The sequence below is a fragment of the Haliaeetus leucocephalus genome, unplaced genomic scaffold, assembly GCF_000737465.1.
Source record: "Haliaeetus leucocephalus isolate CR32 unplaced genomic scaffold, Haliaeetus_leucocephalus-4.0 Scaffold1, whole genome shotgun sequence".
NCBI classification, from domain to species: domain Eukaryota; kingdom Metazoa; phylum Chordata; class Aves; order Accipitriformes; family Accipitridae; genus Haliaeetus; species Haliaeetus leucocephalus.
Window position 1 is genome coordinate 19,010,528 of NW_010972437.1, and position 20,268 is coordinate 19,030,795.

General features: G+C 44.3%; 1 protein-coding gene across 6 annotated transcripts in view; it reads left to right on the forward strand.

Annotated features, from left to right (window-relative positions):
* The first annotated feature begins 107 nt into the window (after positions 1 to 107).
* The window catches only part of BIN1 (bridging integrator 1), a 99,996-nt gene continuing 79,835 nt past the window's right edge, over positions 108 to 20,268 (forward strand). For all 6 annotated transcript variants that reach the window (XM_010568500.1, XM_010568508.1, XM_010568526.1 and 3 more), the window contains exon 1: positions 108 to 191. In XM_010568500.1, the coding sequence (XP_010566802.1) occupies positions 108 to 191 (84 nt within the window). The remainder of the gene's footprint in view (positions 192 to 20,268) is intronic.

Here is a 20,268-nt window from a genome sequence, read left to right on the forward strand (position 1 = left end):
CCCTGTTCCCCGTACCCCCCCTTGCGCACACCCCCCCCCCCCCCCCCCCCTTTTTTTTTCTTGCCGGCCCCGTCGTTCGTAGCCGCCCGTTAAAAAGAGGAGGCAAGATGGCCGAGCTGGGGAGCAAGGGGGTTACCGCCGGGAAAATCGCCAGCAACGTCCAGAAGAAGCTGACCCGGGCGCAGGAGAAGGTAAGGGGGGGGGCTGGGGGTTGCCGTCGCCGCCGTTTTCCCGGGATGCGGGGGGCGATGTGGGTACCGGGAATGACACCCCTTCCCAAAGCAGAGATGCGTCTCGCAATGGGTGCAGCGGCGACCCTGCCCCTCCCTTACCCCCCCCCCGGGGGGGGCTGTCAGCTGCCTTCTCTGCCTGCGGATTTAGGGCCCCTCTGCATCCTGAGAATGCAAAATATCGCTGTAAGGGTTTACCATCCGTCTGCACGCTCAGGATAAGCAGAAAGATGGCATCGGATTCAGCTGGGAGAGGGGAGGAAGGCACTTTTTTTTTTTTTTTTTAATATGTAGATGCTTATTGTTTCAGCAGGAGGAGACCTTTCTATGGTATTTAGGTTGTGCTTCATGCGACGATTTCAAGAGCCGTACTGTGTTTTGCGGTAGAGCTAAATACCTCAAAGCCGGTGAGGAAGAGGAGATGGGTACTGGCTTCCTTATCTCCTAACAGCATAGCATGATAGCTGCTACTTGCTTTTCTGACCTTGAGCTCCAGATTTTGAAATGGTGGTAAAGCAAAAGCCATACGGTCTTTAAAGATTGTGCCGACGTCTGCTGAGAGAGGGGTGGTTTTTGAATCCCGGGAGCCCTTTCGCTGCTCTCCACCCACCCCGGTGCCAGCAAAAGGTGCCAGGAATATGCAATGGATACTTTTCGTGTTCATCTCTCTGGCATGCTGCATCTGATGCCAGCTGCCCGCTCTGTGTAGGGATTATCGGACATTTTATGCAGGGACATTGATCAGCTGCTTTTTATCTCAGGCACGCTCGTCTTGGTTTTCAGTGATTTGCTGTGAGATGACATTGACTGAATAAGGACTGGTGCATCTTCGAGGGAGGGAGGGTGAACAGATCTGCCCACTGCTGCTCTTGTTCCCTGGGAGTTATCTTTAGCAACTAGATTTAATCTAGGAGGTTTGGGATTGGATACAGTGCTGGCCTGAGCCTTGTACCAATCGCTGACACTGTTACAAAATGCTGCTGGGTCAGAAAGGCAACCCAAACCTGTTGGGCCTAATGTTGCATGTGCTGCTTCCACTAGTTTAAGATCACTTACTGAGACTAGAGGCATGATTTGTACTTGCCTGACTGCTTGGAAAAAAACCCAGGCGAATAGCAGATCCAGCATGGAACTGGCTGCAGCAACAAGGTCCCGGCTTCACTCTGTACGTGAGAGTGCGCGTGGCCACATCTGTGGTTTTTCCCCTTACTGCGGTTTCAGGAGTGGACAGGGCAGGGAATCTGTCTCCTGGTATCTGGCCCACCTTGAACTCATCATAGATGCTAAATTCATTCTGTGTTAGCCACCAGATGGCAAGCATATTTTTAGTTAGTATTAAGGTAGGTGGTAAAGGCTGAGCTCCTTGGCCTGCTGATGAAGTTATTGTATTTATCAGTGCAGCCTGGTGCCAAGCGTGGCCTGCCAGGCCCTTCCCTGAGGGCTTCTTATCTGAACGCATGCAGGTTCTTTTCCTAGGGAGAGTTTTCCACAAATTCCTCTCAATTGGAGATCCAGTTCACTTCCTTGCTTATTCCCTGGTGGGTACTGGGGACGTGGGAATGATGACAACAATAATAATCAAGAGTTTAGCTGCCTATTGCAGGTGATTTGCACAATCTGAAATAAGTTGTTTGTCACTTTACACAGAAAAACCACAGATCGTTTCCCTCTAAGGAGAAAAGGAAAACAAAACCCCGAGCACTTGTTTAATAAGTTAACACAAATTCTAGGCCCTTCAGCTGTTTTTATCCGAAAGCAAACAAAATAACTTTGCTCTCTGGGCTCTCAAAAAGGGGAAAAAAAAAGGCATTGCTTGCTTCATCATCTGACTTGCCCCTTCATACTGCTGCAGCTTCATCTCTAACAGTTCTTTTGTGGAGTGTTAGGTGTTTTAAACTTGTCTCTAAGGGATAAACGTTCACTGAGGCAAACATGTGAATGTTAACTTTCAGCTGGTGAGGAAAGATACAGCTGAATAAAAAGTGATGAGGAAGGCACCACAGGTTATGGCACTATATTGGTGTTAGTCTTGTGGTATTTAAACTGTGATACTATGTTTAGCAGGAAGGGTAAACCGCAAGTCTGGAGGTAAGGACCAGGTGTTTAAAAAACAATAATAAAAAAAAGAGTGAGCAGGAGTGTGCAGGGGTACATCTGGGTACACAACAGACCAAGCTCTTAAAAATGTATTAGATTTTTGTGAAGGGATGTTGACTGGTGTTGAACTTTCCTTTTTGAGGCTTAAACAAGCTGACAGTGTTCCTTTTACATATCTTCCTTCGATTTGAATCTAGGATAAAAATTCTTCCCTTCAGAGTCATATCTCCCTCCCAACTTGAGCCCTGAGGCTTTGACTTCAGCAGTTTCCTTCGTGGTGAATTTAAGCCTTATGTTAAGTAAAGAATGATGTCTTTTTGTTCAATGCAGAATTCACACTGAAACCCTGTACACATCCTTTTTTCCCTTCTGAGATGGCTATTATGTAAAGTATGTAAGATATTTCTTCAAAAGTACTGTTTGTTTTAAGCCTTTCAGCAAAACTATTGGCTATTTTTGGAAGATGCTTTCTCAATTCCACAGGAAATGTGGGGCAGAATGGTTGACTATGCTGTTTGCAAATGGGCTGTGCACCCTTTTAACCTCTCTTTCTATTCAAAGGTAGCCTCAAGTACAACACTTGGCAATAATTTGCCCATTGTCCAGTGAAATGTATTGAAGTAAGTTGATGCCTCTGTCCAGAGGAGCCCACCTAGCAGAAAGGACCCATGCAACCATTGCTTACTCGATGTATCATCCTTTGCAACTAACAGTTAGGAGATTTAGGCTGGAAGTCGTGCTTTGTTCATCCTGTAGTTAGCTGAAGGATTTTCAGACCGAGACGTTGAGCTCTGAACCTTTCATAATTCTAAACTTCTTAAAATGGAGTAAAATTGTAATGCTTCCAGTGTCATGGTGTCTTGGAGAGTTTGCAAGCTCTTTTAAACTGCCAATAAGGATTCAAAGTGGTTTTTTTTTCTTTATGTCTGTAATCCATCATCTTGGTTAAAGTTTATGTTTCTGCTATGTGATCAACTTTTGTCTTATACTTTTGAAACTTTTAAAAACCTCTCCAATTTCCACAATTCTCATTTTTCTCAGAGTGTCCTGTTTCTGGATGTGTCAGACTGCACATGCACAAACATTTCTGCTTTGAACAAAATAAAACAGCATCTTGGTGACTTGATGCAATCCTGGTGCAAGGGTAACTCCTCTGCAAGGTTCCAGGAAGGGGGTTGAGCTTGGGGAGCAAATGGATGGGGGTTTTGTTGCTTGGCTGGCAGTGAGGGTCCTTGTCACAGGATCAGGCTCTTTGCTTTCCTCCAGCAGGTTAGGCAGAGATTCAGGGTGGAAGGATGATACTGGCTGTGCGGGCACTGGCTGATGATTTAAATTGCATACAGATTAATAGGCACGTCTGAGGAGATGAATTGTAAAGTTGACATCGGAAAGAGAGGTGTTTTGTCAGGAGCTTTTCTGCGTGGAGAAGAGTAGAAAGGGATGAACTTATTTTTCCCTTGCTAGACTTAGACTGAGAGTGGGAAGTTCCTATCCTATAGGAGTGGTGGTCTCTTGCTCTCTTTTCATTACAAAGCTGGGCAAAATGAGGAGCCTGTGTCCCATGACATGAATAGGCTGTCATATTTTTTTCATGTTTTTACTCTGATGCACCAACAAACCAAGGCATCCCCTTTTCTCCCTCTCTGTCCCTAACCAAAGGGGAAGGCTTTGTTCTAGGACCTGGCAAAGTTTAGTTTGGACATCCCAACTTCCTTGCATTAGGGGGTATCATTTAGGTCGTAGAGTCTGCCACTGACTTTCCATGTTGCCATGAGGTGTCACTTCTGCTTTCTGTTCTTGGCTTTCTTTATTTATCACACCGATGTTTACCCACATCTATATTTGCAAAGTTTCCCTGATTAAACCTTCTGTCAGAGCAAAGTTCTGCTCTCCTGTGGCTGCACAGTCCAAGGAGACTAGGCAGTAGTCCTGGTTTCACAGGGCTAGCGTGACCACAGTTGTTGGTAGCCAGGCTTGCTGATGCTTATTGCCTGCCTGCTACAGTGCAAAAAAAGATTTATATGCTAGTAAACCAAAGGAAGCAATTTGCAGTCCAGCAAGGAGAAATAACCAAGGACACTGGCCCTGAAAAGGAAGGGGGAGGATTGCTTTTGGCAAGCCTCTGTGGCATGATGTCTCAATGCTTTTTCCAATTGATTTGTCTCACGTAACAATTGTAGTAGCACAGACTGTGTCCAGAAAGGATCTTTTCCTTTTCCAGAACCTTAGGTTTTGTTTCTTTCCCCTTGTAATCCTTTGCTGGATGTGAGGAGGCTGTGATTTGGGTGGAAAGGGGTTTGCAGGAGGTGCGTCTTGCATTTTGAGTTTGCCCTGACAAGACAACCCCCCCCCCGCCCCAGACATGTGCCAATAGGTGGGGCATGGCATGTGAGAACACCTAGAATGAAATCTCAGCCCCGTTGAAGCAGGTGGGAGTCTATACCAATAAGCAGCACCCAGAAACCTTAAACCAAATTTAAATACAGCTGTCTTCAGGATTCAGCTGTTGGAGGCTGCCTGATCTGTAGAACCTCTGCAGGTGGGGAGGGAGGCTTTACGTAAAAAAAGGTAGATGCAGAAAGGTCTGTTATTGAGGAGTAAGTATCACATCTACCTACTTGGGAGAAGTTCCATACTGGTTTTCCTTCGGGATCCTTCTGTCTCTTCAAAGCTTCCATGGTTTTTGCTTGTCTTTGCGTAGGGTAGGATGGTTTGGTGGCAATCTGCCTTGTTGTGCCAGTGAAGTACAAATAGCCTGAAGACCTACAAGAGTTGCTGTCTTGCTGATGTGGCAGGAAACTTCCTTTTTTTTTCCTGGAGGACTCCCCAGATGACAAGTAAAGGGCTTTTTACTTTGTATCTGTTAGCTTGCTTTCTCAAGAATGCAGGGCTTAGGTGACAGGTAGAGTCTCAAAGGTACTTTCTGCCTAAAGGTTGCTGGAAACCAGGCCCTGGATAGAGGATAGAGATCTGAATTAATGCCCCTAACATACAGATGATTCTAGTATGAGCTCAGACTGTATTGCTGGGTATCAGATAATCTGCATGGGGCAGGGAGGAGGTGAAATAGGAAACCAGGCTCCACATGGTTCCTTGCCCATGGAATGGTTTGATTGGCAGGGTGCTTACAGCGCCCTGCTGAAGGTGCCCCTCTGGGTATTGGCAACAGATTTCTTTTAAGCAGCAGAATCTCACAGATGGATGAATTTTCTGATTGGTGAAGGCTCAGCCCTATTCCTGGTCACTTTATCTTCCCTGTAAGTTCTAGTCTTACAGCCAGTCCTCTTCAGTGCAGTTCTTGTGAGATCAGGTTCATTAAGTAGGATCTGGAAGATCTCTTGTCATCGAAGACTTTTGGTGAGGCTCTAGGCAGAATGGAGTTAGTGTTGCAGAACTCATCTGTCAGGGGGGCTGCCATCAAACTTTTCTGTCCTCTCCCTCCATCGTGCATGCTGATTGATAAGCAAGGTTTTGTGTTTCCAGGCACAAACGTTTTTTGCAACATCACGAATGATCTTGGCATGTGACTAGCAAATGACATGGCTGGTGGCCAAGCCATTGAGGAAAGCTGTGTGCAGCCTGAAGTGTTCAGCATCTAGCTGGACTGGGGTCTTCAGGAATAATGCAAGTTTTCCTTTGTTCCTGGCTCTTTGGACAGACAGACAAGACCCTGTTGCTTGAGACCAAATGTGTCATAAAGTTCTGGTTCTAGAAACTTTTGGAGTGACAAGAGGGTAGCTTAGGGTTGACAGGTATTAAAAGTGGCTATTTTTTTCCACTGTTGTGATGGTGACCGGACACCTGAGCTGCCTGCTGTGCGAGTTCTGCAGCTTCGAAAGGATCATCTTACAGTCCTGGCTGTCCACCTGTAAATGCAGGGATCAGACTGTCTTCCCAGAAGTGCTGTACTGGCAACTTGATGTTATCATGAAGATAGACTCAATTTGCCCAAGCAGAACAGACTTACAGCCCTGTCTTCTTCAACTGGCCACAGCACAGCTCAGCTGCCTAAGTGGGCCAGGAGACAGTGCATTCTCCAATCCATGTTCTCATGAGGTGAGAACAAATATTAAAATATGAATAAAGCCTCGCTGGAGAGCTGCTGGCAGGTGGAATAGTGCATTAAGGTCCATTTTGACATCAGCCTGTGTTTTAGTCTTCTGTTGAGGGACTGTATATTTGCTTTTCTCCAGCAACTGCAATATTGAATGCACAAGTGCCAGCAAACCTGTACCATTCTGGCATTCATACTGCTGAGGTAAAAGGGGACATCTCTCACAGGAAGGGGTTGGAAGAGAGAAGAAAGTCATTTACATTGTCTTGCTAGTTAAAATAAATTTTAAATATGGTATTAATTGACTATTTAATACTGTGAGAACAGGAGCAAGGAACTTCTGCAGATTTGCCTGAACTATTTGCAGTGCTGCAAGGGATGAATAAATCTTGGCAGGTGTTTTTTCAGCAGGTGCATGCAAGTGACTGATGGACCTCAGACAATTCAGGTTTCCCTTGGAACATTTCCTGGCTTTGCTAGCCTCTGAAGCTGCTTGATCTTCACAAAGCTGGCAAGTACTGCAGGGTAGGTCCCATCCACATTCCTGGAGAAAAATTGGAAATACAGTTATTAGCAGAAAATAGGATTAATGATTTTTTTTGTTTTAGCTTACATTTTCATTATGGTAACTTGTTTGCGTAGTTTTGTTTCTTAGCTGCTACTCAGAAAATACCTCTCTTTAGATTTGTAGTTCTGTGGTCTGAAGGAACAGCCCCGGTAGATGGGAATACAAACTCTCCAACCTGAATAGGTTGTACAGTTGTTTAATTAATTTTTTTCCTCCACTCTTTTTTCTAAGTTTCTACTTGATTATGTTGGGAGCTTGCATTCAGGAAGGGTTTGGACACTAGTTATATTTTGAGGAAGACATGGAAGCCAGAGCTTGGGGCACTACACAGACCTAGACAGAGGTCTCACAGAATCACTATGAAGCAGCTTTATGAAATGAGGAATATGTACTGTGTTTTCTCAGATGTCTGCAAGTACACATGTATGACATAGATTTTTCTATTATTTAGGCTGTGCTGGAGTAAAATTTGCTCAGACCTGTGGCTGGCAGGTTAAAGTTTTTGACAGTCAGCATTTCCAGAGGGGTGCAGTTATGGGAGTCATAATGGCCAGACAGTGTTGCGTTTCTTTTTGTCCCTTTCTTTAGAAGAAAGGAGAAGTCTGGGTGGCAGTTTGTTCTTAATATAGGCTGCCAGACAGGATGGAAAGTGCAAACTTTACCAATAAGGAGGAAAGCAGTACTTAACAACAATTAATCCCTCTGTGAAAACCACAGGCCACATTTAATCTCTTGATGATACACAGATACCGAAGTCTGAAGTACTGGCCTCTCTGCAAGGATTTGACATGCAGATTCAGAAAGCTGGTAACCTGTTCTGAAATAATTTATTTTTTGGTAATTCTTCATTGATCATGTTTGGTTTGTCTCTTTTAAGTAGGTTTAGAACTTTTTGTTAAACTTGCTTTAAGAGCCATGCTAGTTTCTCAATTCTTTTCGAAGGTACCTTTTCAGGAGGGAGATTAGAAGTTGATACAGCTGAAGTACAAACATTTTTCACTGGGCAATTGTTAATACCCTGCTTTGAAACGGTATTAGACAGAACTGCAATGCTTGTTTGCCAGCAGAGATGGAAAGGGAACTTCAATGATACAGTAACTACAGTGTTTGAAAACACAGCTAAAAGTGTTCATGCTTTTTGGTTTTTTTGCCTTTATGCTACGTGGCCTGATTGCACATTTTATCAGGCCAGAAACAATAATGTGTGACTTATGTTCAAATTCAGCTGAGTTGGTTATTTGCAGAGTGAATTAGCAATTCTATCCCATTGGATTTATTTGGAATGGTGCCAGCAACAGACATGAACATACACCGAATGAGGTATAAAGAGGTATATTTGAAGAAAAAGTAGATCTCTGCTTCTTTTTCCTTAACAGAAATGGTAGTCCCATAGCTCTCTAGTACCCTTGTAGGTAATGCTACCCATTCCTGTAAATTATAGTAAGTCTTGATCCTACGAGCTCTGGGAGTTTTGAGTGTGGAAGGACCAACCTTATTTCCATTCCTACTTTCTCAGCCATTGTGAGGAAAAAAAGGGCAAAAACTTGAGGGGAAAAAATACTATATTTCAAAAATGCAGGGAATTCCTTTCCTGTAATTTGAATGTTCAGCTCATTAATTTTGAATTTTCAGGCAGTCAAGCACTGTCTTGGGGAGATACTTTCTTCCCCCTCTGTCTGTGGGTGCAACATGACGCCTCTGGTCCAAATGTTGATTCTGGCACAAGAGACCAAAAAGGGGATTGAGTTACTGTGGCAGGGGACAGCATGTTTCAAAGGTTGCTTTGAAAATATATTTTGGAAGAATTCTGGTGGGAGGAATGTCAGGCTCTGAGAGAAATAGTGGTCATGAAAAGTTTAAATCTGTTCAGAAGGAGAAATATTCTTGGGATTCTGCATTGAAACACTCCTTAAGGTGTAGGTTCCTCAGTGGAGGAATGAAATGACTATTCTGTGTATTGAACTGACTTCTACAGTAGGAGAATACTAGGGATTTTTCTCTTTTCTGTCTGTTTAGACTGAACAGTCATTGCAAAAGGCCAAGCCTAGCTGTGTGTTAATAAACTTGAGCCATTCAAAGAATGTACCCACTCTGATAATGTTTCCCTCATCATGCATACAGACGGTATGATTATTTGTTAGTATCTGCAGTGTGATTGTATTTATAGATTACCAAAAAAGGCCATTCCCTATCCTGAAACAATTCCAATGTAAATACTGGACAGTCTCAGTTCATTAAGATACTTCTGGTTTGTTTCAGTAAAATTCTGTATTCCAGAAAACTTAAAAGGGTTTTCAGATATTTTTGCAGAGGTTTAGTAAGGATGGTTTTGTAGGCAAGGGTGCAGGGGTGGTTTTGTACAGCAAAATTTTTATGAAATACATCAGCGGAAGAAATTGGAAAAAGGGATTGGCTTGCTTTGGAGAGGAAGAGCAGCTGTATGTGCAGGGCTAGGAGAAGAGGGTTTGGAGCCTGACTGTGGTGTAGTGGTGGTGGGGGTCAGAGAAAGTCAGAGGGGTGATGTGATCAGTCGATCATAGTGCCCTGTAGTGGTACACTACATCCATTTCCTCATGGTCTGGGACTTGTTGGTGAATCAGTATCAGAGCCAGTTGCTAGACTAGAACTTTTTGCCAAGCTGGAGGCTTTTGCTCTCCTTATTCCCTGACCTTTGGTGAACATAAATAGTTGGGGGAGGAAGTGTACATTTTCAGGGCTGGATGTCCTTACAGTGAGGCTGTGGGTATATTAGGAGAAAAGAGCTGTGTTGCTCTGCTGGAGGAGGGTGATCGACTTAAAGCTAGGGTGTTTTTAGCTGGAATGTCTTCTAAGTTGTCAATCCCAAGTCTCCAGTTGAGGCCTTAATTTTTGAAGAGGCTCTTTGGGGGTGCATTGTGGTGCTTTTTCTCTCCAAAGACAAGGTGGCCCACATGCTCAGCAACTACTCTGGCAAAAAAGCTGGTGAGCTTACATCCATTCAAAGCAGGAGAACTTGCCCTATCAAGCCCAGTTTTCAAATCTGCTGCTACTCATCCTTCAGCTCTTCTGAAGTAGAAGCAGTCCTCTCAGGTGGAAAGGAAGAAGAGCTGTTCAAAAGCTGCCTGGGGAGAGCCAACAAGAGCTGATCGTCTGTGTTGTTCCCTCTTTGATGGGACAAGCCACACTGTAACCCAACCTGACAGTGGAGGGCACGGTTCCTAATTCTTTCCCCCATGTCTGATCTCTTGCAACTAGTGCCTTCTGGCTCAGGGAGTCCCAACAGCTGATCCAAATGTCTGTGTCTTTTCCCTTTGCCCCATCATGCATGTTACTTGTCCAGCTCTGTTCTGCATTTGAGAAACTCCCATTCTTGTTCAGTAAGGTGGTCGTGAACCCGTACAGGAGCTTTCCTAGCCTCTTAAGGGCTCTGCATCCAGCCTGTCCTTTCTAGAGCCCCCCCCTCACGTCGTTCTGCCTTATAAGACCTCCTCTGCCCCTCTCCCTCCTTCCTAGCACACACCTGCTCCTTTATCTCTTTCTCCAGCTCAGGCATAGCCCCAGATGCCTTTTATGTTTTGACCCGATTTGGTTGCTTCATTTTGCATTAGGGCCTGCGTAAAAATAAAAATACTTCTTGCAAATGTATCAACATATAAAATGAGTGTTGCAGAGGAGGAGGCGGAGGACTTGAGAAGGGGGATTTGTACAAACAGCACTATTTATGCTATCTATTCCTCTTACTAGTGTTACTGTTGGCTATAGATAGGGTTTAATTAAGCTATGTTAAATGCCTACCCAAGTAATAGACATTGATGTTGCTGAAGTACTGTTGCCTGGAATGTCACATTAATGCCAGCTGAATAAGTGATGCCATTTGGCCTTATTAACTACAGAGCTATGATGTAGCTACTATCCAGCTCCACAGTTGTGCCCACTTTTTTTTTGTCTCTGATTTGGTGTCTGCTTAAGACTGGGACAGATAAAAGGTAGGGTGGAAATTTACCTGCTTTCTTGGAGACTGTTTGACGTTTCCTGCTTCTTTATTTTCAGGTTACTGATAGATACATATTTGCCCCAGTCTCTGGTTTGCTGAAAAGCAGGAACTCTGGGGAATTCAGTGTTTTTACCCGCCTGCTTTGAATAAGAGCAAACCAAGTGGAAAAAAAAATTGCCCAGAAACTTATGAATTAGGCACACAACCGCATATGGCCAAGACGGCTTGGTTGCACAAGCACACCTAACAGCTGTGTGTTCAGTGGTCTGTCTCTTGGGCAGTGATGTGGTAGAGTGGTAGACATGCAGCTTGCGCACCCCAGACTCAACAAACCAAGGCTGACTGGTCAAGATGACCATAATGGAGCCTATGTGTCTTCTGGTGAAGCTGTGAGTTTTCAGCACCTCTGGTATCAGGCAACCTGCTTAGGGTGTCAAGGTTGAAGCATTCAAAGTCTGAAAACTCTGGCTTAAGCTCTTAAGATTCTTCATCTCTCACACTTCTCAAGGTAGGTGCCTGCTTCTGGGTTTGTTCTGGTGGAAGAAGTCACCACTTCTGAATGGTTATCCCGCTGCCCTGTTTCCTGCTCTGTGCACCTGCCGCTGGAGCACTTTGTGTGAGTCTCCATCTGCTCGCCTGTAGATAAAATCTTGTCTTCGTCAGACCAACAGTTTCAACTGACCTAGCTACTCCCACTGGGGCAACAGTTTCACATCACTTTTAAACCACATCTACCACTGAGATGTGTCATCTTCAGCTGCTTCTTTTCTCCTCCTTTCTGTATGCTGCTGCTCCGTTGCCATCCCTCTGGTTGTGCTGTGTTACCTGTTTTTCTTTCAAGCCTCTCCTCACAAATAGGTGCATTTGATAGTAAGTTCTGGATGGGGGACTAGAGGGGCAGCAACAAGTACAGGTACAGGGGAAAGAATAGCAATCCAGTGTGCTCAAGAGAGGATCTGCCCTTAGGTGAGGGCAAAGTGGAAGTACTCCCAAGTTTGACCGGGTGCAGGTATGCCTGAATCAAGCAGGACCGTGGGGCAGTGGGGTGGTACCTGAGCCTGGGACGTTGGCCTTTCTCGCAGCTCAGCTCGACTAGACCTATAGCTAGCACCTGACTTCCTAATTTTACATTCTCTTTCCCTTATATTCTGACCCTCTGAAACCCCTGACTGAAGGATATAAAATAGATGATGAAAAAATTGAAAATGAAGTCTAAATTACACTTGCCAGGGTTTGGGTTTTTTTTTTCTCAGGAGCTTGGGTGGTAAAAGAGCAGGACATTTCCATGTCCTTCTTAAAGATAAATAGGGGACTGAAGAGTAAAGGGTAGGAGAGGGAGACATCTATGCTTTCTTTTTAACTGCTAAAATCTGTCAAGCAAATGAAGAGATAAATAAATAAAACCCAATATGTTTTCATAATAAACTTTCATAAAGCAAGGCAAGATCAAGCATTTATAGAAGGGGGGAAAAAAAAGTCCACGAAACAACACGGTGAGTTAGACCTGGAGGGAAGATGATGTATCAGTCGAATGTTTGGAGGTTGGTGAGGGGGTGGGAAGATAGATATCTCTGAGGAAGAAAAAAAGCAAGAAATAATTCTTGTTTCACTTTTTTGTATACTGTTGGTTATAGCCGAGAACCAACCCTTGAATTTATGCTAGGGTACAAGCTTAGCGCATGGGTTGTACCTATCGTACAGGGCAGGTTGGTACCTATCGTACAGAGTAACATAACAAGACTAAATCAGCTAATGTAGCAGAAGCCTTTAAAAGGAATGTGGTTTTGAAGGTGCTTGGATGGCCTAGGGGTAGGCAGAACTGAACTACATGCAAGTGTGTGAGCGTAGCATGTGACTGCAGAGACCAACCTATGATGTCATGTCAGTGAGAAGAGAAATTGCTTTCCTATACTGTCTGTCACAACACAACTCCTGCTGTATCATGACTTAATTTAGACTTGAATGATGCTAGAAGCTAAACTGCAAAAACTGTGGGTGGAGGAGGAAGGAGAAACAACCTACAATGTTGGAAACAGTCAAGAGGCTAAAATCATATAAAAAATCCTGGAACGTCAGGATTTGGGTCAGTGCTGTATGTACACCGGGGGGGGCCCAGTGAGTTCAGCAGCTCAAGACTTGTCCCTCTTCTAAGTGCCCTCCGTGGGAGAAGAGATGGTTTGGTTTGAGCCCATGGTTACGTATGTAAGAGAACTTTTCTGCTTGACTGATTTACCATGTGCAAAGATGGTGAAAGATAATGCTTGCAAAACATCCGGAGAACCGAGGATTTATTTATGTGTTTTTGTAAACATGCTGTAGAGTTGCCTTGAGGAAAATAGCTCTTGCATCGTGGAGATGTACTCTGTATTTTCCTAAACTGCCAGGATGGCTGTTTTCTTGTGGAAAGCAGTCCTTCTAAAGGCTGATGTTAGAAATAGAGAAGGTGTATTAATTTACTCTTGCAACAATGAATACAGATTTTTAAGCTAGAGCTTTGCTGCTACTCAGATTTCAGTTTAGATCAAACAATTAATATTCACCTATTTCCACAGCCAGCTTTTTGGTGTTGGGGCCAGTCTCCCACTTGTACTGGCCTTTTCATTGTTGAGAGAGCAGTTTCAAAGAGGTTTGTGCTACATCTTGGTCATTTCTGAAAGTCACTTGAGGGATTTAAGTATTATCTATTTAAGTAACCACATCCTTAATGTTAGTGCACTGTCTGAACAGGAAAGGCTCTCCCATCACCCCCATTTCATTTTGTTTCATTCTTAATGTAACAGGCAGCACAAATCAGTTGTTACTGTCGAAAAAACTTTGTCTTTACTGTTGATTGCCAGACTCCTGGCTGAATTCACAGTAAATTTCAGAGCTTGGGCTGGCAGGCATGGGTGAAAAATCTCTCCCCCCGCTCCCAGCCCGTTCATGCGCATGGTAAGTTGACCGTGACTTACTGCACGTAAAGGGGAATGAGGAGTGAGGCTACGGCTGCACAGATTAATGAAATTTAACGGATTCTCTTTCTGGGACAAAAGAGAAAGCAAAATGATGTTGCAGTTCCTTGCTACCTTAATTTAATTTCATGGTATTTGATGGATGCTAACAGCAGCTTTCCTTTCCTACTAGTTCACGTTGCACCAGTGTGCTTTCTCCTGCAATGGGTGCCAAAGCCTCTTTTTCAGTTCCTGCTCAAGGTGAATGTTACCGGAGAGTGCTTAATGTTCAGAAAAGCTGCTGTGATAGTAAAGAGTCTGAGTGGCTTCTCCTTCAGTATCCCAAGGTATCAGCTCTGATAACTGCAGTGCAGTATGGATGCCAATGAGCTGAACAACTTACCAGAGAAGGAGGGGAAAATGATGCTGCTAGCACTTCTCAAGATAATTTTCTTCCACACAGGATAAATGATTCATCCGAAGTCACTCTTAAATTAGGTGAGAAGATGCCCAGGGTGGTTGGGAGAGGGGAGGAAACACTTCAATTCAGGACTGCAGTAAGTTGCTATCCAGCCAGGTGTCCCTGGGTATGCCAGGAAACTCTTTCAGCAAAAGTGCCCTTCCCGCAGTGCTCATGTCCTGTTCTGGGGAGCTGACTCCATAAATGGACTATTTGGAGGCTTCGGAGCGTAGTATTCCCAATTACATTACCTGCAGGGTCACCATGCCCTCTAATGCAGCTTGCAGCCAGAGTGGCTTTGCCCTGTCATAGTTACATGCTTAAAGAGCATTACTCTCATTATCCAGGAGGGTGTATTAATAGGAGTTGATGGATAATTGGAGGAAGGGAGAGGTGCTCAAGAGGTGAATTTGAGTTGGCAGACTTGTTATGCAGAACAGTGCAGTCTGCTTGTGAAAAAGTAAACCAAAGAAACAGGTCTGAGGGAACTGTCCTGCCTTGAAGAGCTTAAGGAGGCAGATAGCAAGGTGCTTGTATGGGAAGTTGGGTCATTAGAATTGTCACTAGTGAGTTGTGGTGGTGTATGAGGTAAAGTCAGTAAAGTCTTCTGGAATAAAATGTGGGAAAAATATAAAAAAATCCTTCTGTCCCTCCAGATCTTGGCAGCTAAATTGGAATTGCTCTAAAACCCTCTGTTTTCTAGCTCCAGCCTTCTCCCATGGTGTAAGAGGAGCAGAGCCCTACCCAGTGGGACACGGGGATCACAAATGGGAGGCAGTTAGACATTGCACAGCAGCCTGATCTCTGTATCAGCCATGAGTGGGCAGGGTTGGTGAGGAGTTGCCCATCTCTGTGGTGGACAGAGGAGGCCATGTGGCAGAAGGGAATGAAGGAATGACCTGGCCATCAGAAACCTTTTGATGTCCAGTAGCTGAGAACAGCAGTGTGTTGGGAGTTGTACAAGCAGTTTGATGAGGAAAGGAATGGAAATGTTCTCCTGGTCACAGAAGAAGATCTGATTGTGTAGAAGGAACAAATGTGTTTTAGGGAGCTGAACAGGATCCAGCTGCCCTAGGGGTAATGAAGAATGGGAGAGAGCAAGGGCCGGAGCGGGGCTTCCAGAGGAGGAAACGAGACTTTCTGCAGGGGAAGTGACACTAGTGCCAGTTCTTACCTGGAAAAGGGCTACTTTAGCAGGACCGGAAAGAAAGAGATTGCCAAAGAAATCCCTGGAGAGTGATGGTCTGCCTTGTCTTTCTGGAGCATGTGTTTGTAGGTGCCTTGAACAGGCTCTTAACAGCACCGCTGACCTTGGCAGGGGCTGCATGTGCAATGGTAACCCCGTCTGTCCTCAAAGTCCAGGAGACACAGATATGTGTGCCCCTGTTCCAGCGAAGTAACAGTAGCACAAGTTGGTTTCCTGGGTGAGTTAAAGTTTCATCATCATGAATGGGGCTGTGAATGAAAACCGGGATGGGACAGTGGAGTGGCAGGCCTTGGAAATAGTCTTTCTTGAGAGCCTGCAGTACCTGCCTGCCAACCTCTGGTGATGGGCAGCAGGAGGCAGAGGGACAGCTGATGGCTCTGAGGGACGCACCCCGCAGCACATTCTTCAAACCCGGGGATGGCATGGGTTCAAAACCAGTCATGCTGTAGATGTGGAAGGGTATCAAAAGCATTGATGGGTATCTTTAGCCAGAATGAGTAGGGGCAAGGGTTGAAGGGGCCAGAAAAAAATTAGCTATTCTTGTGTTTTCAGTCTCCTGATGCTGAGGAACCAGGTGTCCTCTTCAAGGGATGACTAATTCCTTGTTTTGTGAAGTGGAGAACAGAAGGCAGAGCATTTTTTTTTCCTCATCAGGTGAATTTGTCAGGCTCGGAATCCACTGCCTTCAGAGCTTCCTCCTCTGTTCCCCCTTGAGCTGTTAGTGGATCTGTGGCACTAAGACTTGTCTTTTTAATGTAAACCTCAGCTCCCTTGCACATTGTAACATCACAGACTTGACTAATGTCCCTTTCTCTTAAAAAAAAAAAAAAAAAAAGAAAAAAAAAAAGTTGCAGGCAGGAGGGGAACCCTGTTCAGGCAGAGTGCATTGTTCAGTTGCTCTGGTTTGTTGTTGTAGGGTTGCTTATCAGAGCTGGGCTGTGAGTATTTATCTAAGGCCTTCCTGTTCCCTCCCTGCCCCCCCCCCCCGCCGGGGGAAACAGCTGGGGAAGATCTGGGAAGGGGAAACCTGGGGTCTGAAAGATGTGTAGACTCTTGTGCCATGCTTAAGTGCTCACCCGTAAGTAGTCTCTGGATGACGAAGATTAAAAAATGGAAAAGGGTGTGTGTGGCAAGAGAACAAATTCTTCCTTCATTTCTTTCCCCCCATTGCCACCTTCCTTAATTCTCTGACTGTAGTAACCCTCCGACAGTATTTTTAATCATAGAATATTGTCCCCAGTGGTAATGGTAGCTCTTCTACTAACCCCATGCACGTGTACCAACCTGGATAGATTTTTGATTTTTTTTTTTAGTGTGTTATCCTGAAGCTGTGGCCAGGACGAGCAGGGATCTTAAAAAGTGGCTGGAAACTTGAGGAAGATGTATGAAAACAGAATCTGTTTTCATGGTGACAGGCTGAGAGATGAAAATTCATGTATAATGCTTTCTGCTGCCTTTGCTGTCTGGCTCTACTGCTTCCTTACTAAAATCCCTCGATCTGTTTTCTGTTTGTTGCTGTCATTCTCTCTAGTGTTTCTTCTAGCTGTCAGTCAGGGATGGCTTGGATTGCTTTTGCCATTTGTGTAAAGAAAAAAAAGGTGCAAGTCAGGATATCCTCTGCTGAAGTCAGCTGTGGCTGCCCTGGGAGAGTCTTGCCGGTGGGGAGGAGATGGTGCGAGGTCAGTCAGTTCCCCTGTCCTTGTGCTTTGTCCGTGAGGCATGCTGGACTGAAGCAACTCATTTCTTTTATGCTTCAGCACTAGTTCTAGCTAGTAACACATGGATGGCAAAAAAAAAGAGAGGCTTGGAGAAACTGTTGTGTATTTACCTGTGTTAGTATATCTTGGGACTAATACGTATGCATCCTGGATGCTTCAGTCCTGTCTCTCTCAAGCAGTAAATCTTACTTTGGCTGAGAATTACTATGTAGGAATGTTCTTTTGAACCTGTAGACTGGCTTTCACTGTGCAGTTGGTGTCCTTGCTTTTCAGAAGGAAAAGACCCTGTGTGGCTGAGATTCAGCCTATGCAAAGTTGACTCAAGGTTGCAGAAGTAAACAGTTTTTCATCCTGCCTTCACCATCACCCAGTTCTTGAAACCTGGAAGGCTGAAAAAGAGCCAGCAACACAATGAACATCTTTGTCTCCTCCAGCAATAGCTGGGCTTGCCTATGTGTCAGAAATCTTACCTTGCAAGTGTGTAGTGACAACGCAATGGTCTCAGCAATGTTAAAGAACAATGTTCAGGCGTTGTGAAATCATGCACTTGATTTTTATCGTGCCTCCTCAGGGGCTATGTGAGAATACTAGCCCCACTACAATAGAAAGGAAAGGTAATGATATGGAAAGGCTTTATGATTTGTACAAAACCAAACAGAGCATCTGTGACAAAGGCAGTTTTTCAGAGCAGCTTTTCCTGGTTTTGAAGGGAACTGTGACAGTTTCTCCATTCCATCTGTAATAAAGGTTAATGTTTAGTATTGACCTACATGTAATTTAGGGTTGCATCATACCACTATTGCAGACTCCTTGTATAGGCATGGGCAAGTTACTTGTTCTCTAGAGGTCTCATTCTGACATCTGCAAGTGATAAAGAGGAAGTGATTCTGTGGTGGGGTGAAAAAAAAAAAATCTTTGAACGCATGCATATGTGCAAAAAGCCACCACACTTAGCCTGCTGTCCTCCTGACAGTGCTGTTAAAATGCGGGTAAGACTGCCCTGCTCTCTAGCAGAAATTTGTTAGGCTTGTGTTGTCTGTGGTGGTGAAGATTGGCCTAGACAGACTGCCTGCTTTCAGCAAGCTTCTTTGGCTTATTTATGTCTGCTCTGGAGTCTGAGATGAGAAAGTATGTGTGTTTTGTGCTTGCAGTGCAGTACCAGTGCTTTTCTGTGATGCACTTGTTTCTTTTGATACAGAAGAAGGTTCTGTGTTTGTTTCAGAGGAAGATGTCTTAGCATTTCTTGCACACCAGCAGGTGCATGTGGAAAAATAGCTGCAGCTGGATACTTGTTCTTCACAAGATATTGGTGATCAGCTCTGATTCTGCATACATTTCTCTCCTTTCACCTGCTTAGCAAAGCACCTATCTTCTTGATAGCATCAGCTGCACATCACTGAAGTTCCTCCTTCCAAACACATCTTCCTTTCCATCCCACACAGTAATCTCCAGCCGGCACTGTACTTGGCAGGGAGCCAAGTGCTTAATGGCCTGGATGCCCTCACCAGGTAGCTCTCAAGAAGGGGGGCTTTCCCCAGTGAGATCCAGGGGAAGCCCTAGGAACCTGGTCGTGTTGCTGTGTTCCCAGCTCCTTTTTGTTGTAGGAAAAAGTGCCCCTGCTTTGACTGTATTTTCCTGCTTTTGGAAAAACTTAAGCTGTCACATCAAACAACTTTTCAGATTTTCTGTCCTCTGATTCTAGACCAGCCAAAACACAGGCCACCCTTCCTCTTCCAAGCTAAGACTTCTTTCTCAGGATCCATGTAGTTCCACAGTAATATCTATTTAGTTGTTATTCTAGGTCCTTCTTGCCTAATTTTTCTTTCTCTTCCCATCATCTTTAACCTTTGCCTGTGGCAGCTGTGCAATCAGACCAGAATCAAAATGAAGCTGTCTCTTTGATCCTACCCTGCATTTAATAATAGGGCTGTGGTTGTTACTGAGGAAATAACATATCAAGGTGCATTGGCTCTTCTGTCATCCAAAAGCTTAATTAGAGATTTGGGCAATATACAATAGTCTCTGGGCTCTGGAGTGGTTGTATAGAATTAGGGACCCTGGACACTCAGGACTACATTTCCTGCTCAGTAATACCTGTTACTTTTGGTACTTACTAAACTATACTTAAATTAAAGGCCTGTGGTAGGTATGACATTGAGTTCATGATGCCTACAAAACCTCTGGATTCTGAATTTTTGCCCTCCCATAAGTTTTCCTGGGAGCATTTGATGCATTCTAGTACAAAATCCAACCAGTTTTGGCTGCCCCAGATCTGGATGTTGTTTCTGTGGAGCGGCTAGATGGAAGCTGGGCACACAGAAGTGCTTTGGAGTTTTGCCATTACAGATTTATCTCCATAATTTTGGGTCATACTGTATGTGGCTTAGAACAGGGGAGTCTCCCACTTTTTTTTTTTTTTTTAAACACTTGAATCACAGTAAACCTTGAAGCATTACAGAAAGTGTGCAAAAACTGAGGTTTGGAAATGACTCTTGGTGAGTGAAGCCAAAGTTTTCAGTAAATAAACTAGTTCCTAAAACACTTTGAATTTGAATGAGTTTGTCTGCAAATGTGGCTGATTTATCTGCATATCCCTTGTATAATTAAGAGTTTAAAAAAATTTGAAATGCCAAGACCAGAATTCACCAGCTTATCTTGAAACAGAAAAAGGCTTGGCTGTCATTCTCCCTCTTTAGAAAAGGAAGTGAATTTTTAGTTCTGTTGAACTACAAGTTTGGCAAGTCCAAACCTTGGTGTTTTCCAGGGACTTCGTGGATAAACAGGACACATTCTATTCAAACTGCCCAGCCACTGAATCTAGTCCTTTAGCCAAAGATCCACCCTCACAGTCGGTGTGACTTAGTGAAAACAATGGCCCAACACTTTGTAAGAGGGCATAAGTAGGCACTGCTGCTGAGAAAATTGGTTCCACCCCTTGTGAGCCAGGCTGGGACAGCAGAAACCATTGGTTACTTTTAACCCAATCTGTGTTGCTATTTTTAATTGAGGTTCATTTCTCAATCCTGTTCGG